General features: G+C 40.0%; 1 protein-coding gene across 1 annotated transcript; it reads right to left on the reverse strand.

The window, feature by feature from the left end:
- Window positions 1-2,011: 2,011 nt before the first annotated feature.
- On the reverse strand, window positions 2,012-7,475 carry wfikkn2a (info WAP, follistatin/kazal, immunoglobulin, kunitz and netrin domain containing 2a). The gene is made up of 3 exons (XM_032588079.1): window positions 6,898-7,475; window positions 5,801-6,117; window positions 2,012-5,138 (listed from the first exon to the last, which is right to left on the reverse strand). Exons 1-3 carry the CDS (start codon window positions 7,108-7,110, stop codon window positions 3,947-3,949), a joined length of 1,722 nt encoding a protein of 573 aa, XP_032443970.1. The 5' UTR covers window positions 7,111-7,475; the 3' UTR covers window positions 2,012-3,946.
- Between the last annotated feature and the right edge of the window lie 993 nt (window positions 7,476-8,468).

Consider the following 8,468-nt stretch of genomic DNA (forward strand, 5'->3'; position numbering starts at 1 on the left):
TGGCAATTTTTGTTGCCTGAATACAGACCAGCTGTGCTGCACAGAGCTGCTTTGGCGTCTGTGTGTGTGTGTGTGTGTGTGTGTGTTATTATGCCTATTACTTTGTGTAGGACTGCATCCAGTAATAGATTTCTTCATCCATTCCACCAACCACAATCTATCAGACCATCTGGCTGACAGCTATTGGAATCATTTAAGTGGCGTGTGACACTCTCTCTGAGTAGAGGGAGTTTGGAAGTGGTTGACAGGAAGTCAGGAAATCATAAGAAAATGAGCTTCAAAGCTTAGATAGTGCACGATTTAAAATATCGACTACTGATCATTTTTCTGTGGTAATCATAATTTGTGAAAAGCAACCAACTCCCACTCTGCAATCAACAAGAAAAGATTTTTTTATTTTTTTTTACGCTGTCGCAAAACAGTCTACTTTCATTGTGAAGTACTGCCATCTTGTGGATGCCATTATTGGTTGGATTAAATAGGTTTGGTTTTAAAAGTTTCAATCACAAAGCCCTGGTCCCAATCCCACCGTACATTTGTGGGAGAAAAAAAGTGTTTTTGAGCAAGGCAGCAAAACCCCCTATGTTACACAAATTCAGTCTGAAGGAATGAACCTAAAGCTCAGCAAATTATTGGAAGAAGAATGTGGAAGTTAAATGACGTTCTTCCAAATATTAAGGAAATGTGTTTAAACTTCTAGCCTTGAGGGTGTCAGTATTAATGTAAGCAAACTGCAGATTACTTCTTTTTTTCTTGTTATGTATGACACGTTCAGTTTAAATTAAACAGAATACATTTTAAAATGAAAAGTTTCTTCTACAGCTGACTGTCACTGTATATATTTAGTGAAAATAATACACAGTAATAATGGCCTGGTATTGTATTTGTCTGATGTATAAGTGATTCCTAGAACAGTCTCAAATGAACCTTACAGCTGGCATCCTTAGATCTGAGTTTTATTATCAAAGGACTCCTACTGAGATATGAAAAACATATGTATCTCAAAGGAAAGTAAATGTCTTTTCTCAATACTAAGTTCTTTTTCCCTGCTTCTGCTCCCTGTGTGTACCTGCAACTTTCTGGGCTATTATTCTAGTCTGTCTGGCAGGTTGCCCAGTTTGGTGGTCTCCAAGTGAACATGATACTGAAATCAGCCGCCGGCTGTGATTCGTAGAACATCAAGGAGGCTCTGTGGAGTTCAGTCTGGAGGGCAGCCAGTTACTTAACACTTGTCAACAGTTCTAATGAAAGTGACCTTTTTCCTCCGCGGCCCCTTTTTCATCAGCAAGGTCAAAGTTCATCTCCCAATGCTGGTCGTCTGTCGATCTAAGAAGGCAAACGGTTGAGGAAGCAAGCTCAAGAACAGGAGACATAAAGCTCAGAGGGGGAAGGGAGACAACATGCATTAGTTAGCTCTTGCTTAATGTATGCTCAGCTGGTCTTTGAGACAGATTTTTAATGAGCTTCAGCGCACATTGCATCACAAGCTCCAGAGACACCAGGATTTCGTAAAGATCTTATCATAAAAGTGTAGAAATGTATACTGATAACCTTTCGTACCACCTAATGTTTTTCTCCTCTTTCTTTCAGCTCTCTGTTTTCTATTATGTCTTCCAAACACAGATGTGACCGGCAGACTGAATGAAAGAAAAAGAATCAGCCAGCGTCCCTCTCCTCCTCCATATCCCCTTCACCCCGGCCTCTTACACATGAAAGAGGCCGCACAACGTGAATGGACGGCCGGCGGGGTGTGTGCTATGCGAGGGCCCCAAACCCAGACACAACACAACACACACAGCTCGGCAGGCCACCGCAGCTGGGCTGGAATGTGACCTGCTTCAGACTTTAATGCCAGACAAGAGCCCGAGTGTGTGAGTGTTAAATACAAGAGCAAAGTAGGAGGACATGGATGGAAGGATGTCTTACAAGAGCTCTAGAGCAAATTGTCGAACTGCTTGGATATTTTTCTCTTCAGCTGAGGATTGACACTACAAAAATGAAGAGCACAGAGTAAATTCAGAAATCATCTTTATTTATTTACTAATCTTGGCTATAAAGGACAAAAAAATGCTCTGTAAGTAATTAGATTCATATTCCTCTGTACTGCATATATTCATTTAACAAGGTCCTAAGATAGAGATAAAGAAAAATAAATATGACATAAACAAGTCCATAAACATATTCAGTGTTGTAAATGAAACACAGTGATTCCACAAAAAATGGAACCCAAGAGCTTATTTGTTTCTGGCAGATAAACTGAGGTTTTGTATTGCATTATTGTGATCTCAAAGGGGTAGCTAAGGAATTTTAATGTGAGGTTCTGTTAAGCAGTTATAAAAAGTAAACAATTTATCTGCATTATAAGCTCCTCTGATATCTTCAGTTTGTGTAAGGTCCAGATTAATTGACTCCAGAGGCAGAGCTTATGATATTTAGTCCCGAATGGGCCCCAAAAAAGTGGACTTCTACCAGCGTAAAAAAAGTCAGGTCATAGACTCAATAAAAAGGAATGCGTGCTTACAGTAACTGCTGTACCTTTAAATCACTATCAGGTACATAATAAACAATACATAAGTCTCGTTGCACCAATCCAGACAAGGTAGTCAAGACTGAAGCTAACAACTAGAACAAGGGAAGGGGGTGGGGGGGAGGGGCAAAACCAATGCCGATTCTTGTTATTTTCAGAAAACTCCAGCCTCTATATGATCCTAACAGTTTATATGCTATTTTATGAACCTTTAAACCATTGTCACATTGGCAATGCACTGCCATTTACGTAGAAGTGAGTGATTATTTACACAGAAAATGGAGGTAGGAGGCAGATGTTCGCCAATGATCTTCCTGTGAGAAACATGCTGAACATTTAAAGCATTTCTTGCCAGAATATGAAAGTCAAGTGTTGTAAAAAGATAACAATATTAGAACAGTTTAAATATTCAACTTTATACTGCTATACTATTCCATAATGTAACTACTTAAGCTTAAAGGTTTGTAGAATAGCATAAATGGCAACAATGCTTTTGAAATTCTATATGTTTTAAGATGGTCAAAGTTTGCTTTGGTCTCAGCCCCTCTTGTATGAGCTGATGTGTTTAGCCTCTGAGACTAACTAGGCAGAATGAAGGTAAGGGTTTCTGACCAATACAAATGTGGATATAAATTAAAGGTTAACTAATCGTGCTTACATAAACTGCAACGATTCTTCTATAATTTTACATCAGAATTGCTTTAAGACAGTAGAAGTCCAGGTTGGTGTTAGCCTATCTCAGACTAGCATTAGCTTTAGCCTTCAGGCTTTACTAAGCAATATTTCTACCAAGTGAAGGCACATATAAAGCAATCTACAGAATATAGGATATTAATTACTTCTGATTTTTTTTTTTTATCAAGACCTCACTTCAAAACTACTTGACATTCCCCTTAAATTAATAGTTAGGCCATTTGGTGAAGAGGTTAGGAGCAATAATTATCTTACCTTTCTGAACTTCCTCACTTTGAATGAAATTCTAGCCTCAAAAATTTGCTAGCAATTTGTAAAAATATTATATAATGAATTCTCAAACCATATTTAGAGAGTTATCTACAGCAGGTAAGATCATCACTCCTCTTAAAATCTCCACAGCACCCAAGCTATCCCTTTAAGCGCTAAAGACAGCCGTCACACAATAGGAACAGTACAAAACACCATCAAAACAAAAGGCGTATAATAATTGTATGAAAATATTACTAATTGAATAAAGTTAGTGCATACAATATATGAATTGTTAGGGTAAAATATTAAATATTTTTCTCAGAGTAAATACGTTTTGATAACAGTTTTCTAAGATCTTTTGAGAAGAGTAGAAACAAATGGGAAAAAAGTGAAATAAAAAAGAGATTGTTGAGGTCACAGGAGTTTAAAGCAACCTGAAAACAAACACAAAGGAGCTGTATTGCTGGCATGATATTAGGTTGAAGAGAAATCTTTGAGGAAATCGCAGGTTTTCTTCTGGACAACCTCACGCAGCTTTCGGATTCTGCGAGTACTGGAGGAGCCAACAAAACTGTCGGGCTGCAGGACGGCCATCCCATTGTGAACATCCCCCATAATAATCAGCTGTACGTCGGATATGGTGATATTAGGGCAGGGGCAGTTCCAGTCCATGTTCAGAAGGGTGACTTCCAGAGGTTCTTTGCCGAAGAACCTTAGACCCATCTTCTCATCCTTCAAGATCTCCTCCACGGTCACCAATGCATGCCCTGACTCTTGCTCTTCTGTCAGCTCAGTCATGCGCCCAAGAATCACAAAGTCACTCTTGCAGAAGCTGGCGACCATTTTGCCTCGAGGCTTGCACACTTTGCAGTTGTGGTTCTTTGGAAAGGGGCACATCTCTTCGCAGGCCTCTTTAGATTCAAAGTTGTTCTCGTTGCCACCACAGCCTCCGTAAACAAAGGACTGGCACTTTTTCAGGGTACTGCTGTACGCCCAGCGAGGCTCATATGCCTTGCAAGGTCCCTGCAGGCTTGGTAGGCTGCAGGGGGCTGCCAGCTCCCCCCCACATGACAGCATGCATGCTTCATAGGTGTCAAAGTGGTTTAGGTTTTTATTGCACTGGCTGTAGGTAAAGGTGAAGCAGTTGTTCCTCTTCGGCTCGTAGTACCAGCTTATGCTTTCCTCTCCACAGTCGTCTGTGTCGGGACTCTTGAGGCATTCGGCCGCTGGGAATGGGAGGTTGGTATTATTCCCCTCCACATTTTTACCTCTCAGTTCTCTCTTGATCACTGCCAAGGGAAAGTGTGACGACACGCTTCCCCTGATATTTCTCGCTGTGCATGTGTAGATTCCGGCATCTTGAAGTTGGGTGTTGTATATGACCAGCTGGCCAATGTTGGTCACCACAACGTTACCTCGTAAGTGATTGGGTCTCATTATCACATTATCCTTGCCTTTCAGTTGTTTCTCCCAGGTGATTTCTGGTTGTGGCTTCCCTGATGCCTCACACAAGAAGCTGGCCGTCTCACCCACAAACACAATCTGTTTGATGGGTGAGTTGTATATGACAGGAATGTCAGTTGGGATGGTGGTCTGAAGGGCGGTAGTGGGATGTAATGTGGTCTCCACAGGGATTGGACTTGTGTTTGGCCAGGACAGGTGATACCTGTAGGTAGATAAATTGAGATAGTGAGTCAGTACTAAATGGCAAGCAATATATACACTACTTTTACAGTGCCTAGCAAAATAATTACTGTAATACGCCTTGATCTTTGTGTTTTGTGGCAGTCAGTTTGTTGGATGCTGCATTGAATAGAACTATATGAAATGACATGAGCTGTTCAAATCTTGTGTCGGTATTTTATAAACTACTGAAGCCACTGTGTTGTTGCATGACTTTGTTGTGATGTAATGTTTTCCCTCATGCCTTCCAGGCTTTCACAAAGCAGCTGAATTACAATCAGAGTAAATTACACACAGCTGGACTTTATTAATACATTACTTGATTTCTGAAGGCAATTGGTTAACTGGCTTTTATTTTGGTGCATCAGCTGAAAACACAATCCTTCCACACTTTTCACATTTTTATTTGCAAACCTTTTGAAAACCACTATACCCTTTTTGTTGTTCTCTCACATAACATCCCAAAATACACCAATGTTTATGAATGTAATCTGGCAAAATGTGAAGTTAAAAGTGGTAAGAAAGGTTTTTGCGAGGCACTTTAAAAAGTCAATAAATAAAATTATTTAGACATTGATGAAAGAAGCAAAAGACGTTTACCTCACGAATCAGGCAAATAAATGTCTAAAATACTTAACATGTTACCTGCAGGTGACCTCAGTGATTGAGACACCCTTGGAGCAGGCCTCTGCGTCCATGTAGCACTTGTTATAATAAGTCATGCCGTCAGACGCACACGTGAAGTGGGGCTCCCGCTCACAGCGGTCTCTGCACTTACAAACAGGCTGGCCGTCCCAGATGTCGCACTCGGAGCCTTGCTGGGTGCACATGAACTTGTCGCAGGTGGCGCCCTTTGGCATGCCAATGGGGCCCTTGTTGCCCTTAATGTCTATATAGCGTGCCGCCACACAGCTCTTGTTTCCGCAAACGTTAGGGCAGCACTTCTCGAATGGCTCACAGTCCTGAAGTTAGGAAAAGAAAACATGGGGTTTGGAAACTGATAATGATGTGGAAAAATCATTTAAATAATTGATCTTATTGCAGTGGTATAATGTTATACTACACAATAGATAGATAGATAGATAGATAGATAGATAGATAGATAGATAGATAGATAGATAGATAGATAGATAGATAGATAGATAGATAGATAGATAGATAGATAGACAGACAGACAGACAGACAGACAGACAGACAGACAGACAGACAGACAGACAGACAGACAGACAGACAGACAGACAGACAGACAGACAGACAGACAGAGACAGACAGATAGATAGATGTCTTGAAGAGGGACTTTTTCCCCACTCAATAAATTTGCTCAAATTAGAGACATCAATTAACAAATATTGGTAAATATGTGGAAATTAAATAACAAGATTTATTACATTGTCATGTTTGATTAATCCATATCAGTATTTTCAGAAACTGGGGTCATCAGTCTATTACTTTAATTCTATTTTAACTAATGGAAGCATTTTCACGGTGCACAATGAAACAGGGCTCATTTGGAAACGATGCACAGTAATTTAATAGCACGGTTGAATTAAAAAAAATTTTAAATAATTTGAATTTTTTTTATTTATTTATTTTATCAGAATATGGAAGACATACATGCAGCTTGTTTGTGATTCTGGTTTTCTACTATAACCTTAAAAGACTTTCAACTCGTTCTCATTATGTCGATTATTTAGCACATTTAATTTACTGTAATATCTAGAGTTTATGTGAGGTGCGCTCACCTGGTCGGATTCACACTCCCGCATGCAGGTGCTCATCGCGTCCACCCAAAGGTTGGGGTTCAGGTCATTGGGACACAGACCTGCGTGAGAGTACACCACCTTTGCCGCGGACATCATAGGCATCGCTGTCACCCGGCAGTTCGCATGCAGGAGGACAGTCCAGCAATGTCCAAGAACAAACCAAATCCATCGGGGAAACAGCATCCACCACATCTCGACAGAGGCGGGGGGAGGCAGGGGGAATCAAAAATGTTGAAGCTCCGATGAGTTTAACAAAAGTGCAACGTTGATAAAAGTTTACAAGCTGCCAGAAATGTCATTAATTAATCTCAAAAATCATTCAGATGTATCGTATCATGTAGCGAGCGTCTCAGCCCCGAACTGCCCGAACTTGGGTCCCGAACTGCAGAGTTTTCAGGTTCAGGTTCAGCTGTTGCTCCACGCTTTGCAGAAAGGGTTCGGTTTGAGGCAGACGGTGCTGTGCGAACCCCCCTCAAGCTTTGGCTACATGAGTTACAGTGGCCTGTCTGCTCACACAGCAAACCCCAGCTGCGTTACAGTCATGATCAACTTAATTAAAAAAAAAAAAAAGAAGAAGAAAAAAAAGTTTGCTGTTTCAGGAAGAACTGGCCAGACATTTGCGGCAGCCTTAACCCTTAGCTGGCAAAGTCGGTGGAAGGTGGAGGATTATTTTTACTCTAAAGGTCTCAAAATTTTACATTAAATTACTCATAAACTAAGAATTTGTGGGTTAAAAAAAGTATTTGGAATATATTAAATTGAAAATGGGTTCATTTTAGATTTCTTTTACAATAAAAAAACCTATGACACACTTGCATAACAATAGATTCATTATCTTTTTATTTCTAATTGCATGCTCGATGAATTCCTTAAGTACCCTGCGGAATCTGTCAAGATCATCTATTTGTTTTATATGCTTTATGTTGTGCAGTTTCATATTTAGTTTGGTCGTCTAAGCAATGTATCTTTGGTAGATGAAAATTCGCTCCACTCTGTAGGATTTTGATTGATTGATTTCTGCATTTTCATAGAACGGTAGTTTTATTTTAACACAATTGCAGGCAGATACAGTAGATAACCCCCTGATTTGAACGCCCTAAACTCTGCGTGATGATATGTTCGCCTCTGATTTCCAAAAGCAATCAAACCAGCATTAAACACACATTTGTACAGACATGCACAAATAGATGGTATTTAAGGGAAGAAATTAGTGTCAATACCGATGAAGAATTTTTTTAATCAGTACTTTAAATAAGTAGAGACTCTATAGAAGTGGTGAAAACCCTGACCACAGTGTCATATTTCATGGCAACAAATAATGTTCCACATGACGGAAAATTGAAAAACAAATCCTGTTCTGTCACGTTCATAAGAGCTACAACATTTTGTTTGTTGCAGCCCTTATGAACATGTGGCTGTTGAGCAGCTGCATGACATACAAATCAGCGCTCAATTGGCTTTTACACTGTCAGTGACATTCATATTACTTTTTTTTGTTACAACAAGGGTAAGACTTTTGGCACTAACAGCTTGTCACACACATTAGCAAA

Source organism: Xiphophorus hellerii, chromosome 16 (assembly GCF_003331165.1).
Source record: "Xiphophorus hellerii strain 12219 chromosome 16, Xiphophorus_hellerii-4.1, whole genome shotgun sequence".
Classification (NCBI taxonomy): Eukaryota; Metazoa; Chordata; class Actinopteri; order Cyprinodontiformes; family Poeciliidae; genus Xiphophorus; species Xiphophorus hellerii.

Bases quoted from the DNA above. Each gene is read 5' to 3' on its own strand.
- wfikkn2a (XM_032588079.1), bottom strand. From the start codon at position 7,110: ATGTGGTGGATGCTGTTTCCCCGATGGATTTGGTTTGTTCTTGGACAT. The intron at 6,118-6,897 runs GTGAGCGCACCT...TCCTAACTTCAG, and splicing joins GGGAGTGTGAATCCGACCAG to GACTGTGAGCCATTCGAGAA. The intron at 5,139-5,800 runs GTAACATGTTAA...ATCTACCTACAG, and splicing joins ATCACTGAGGTCACCTGCAG to GTATCACCTGTCCTGGCCAA.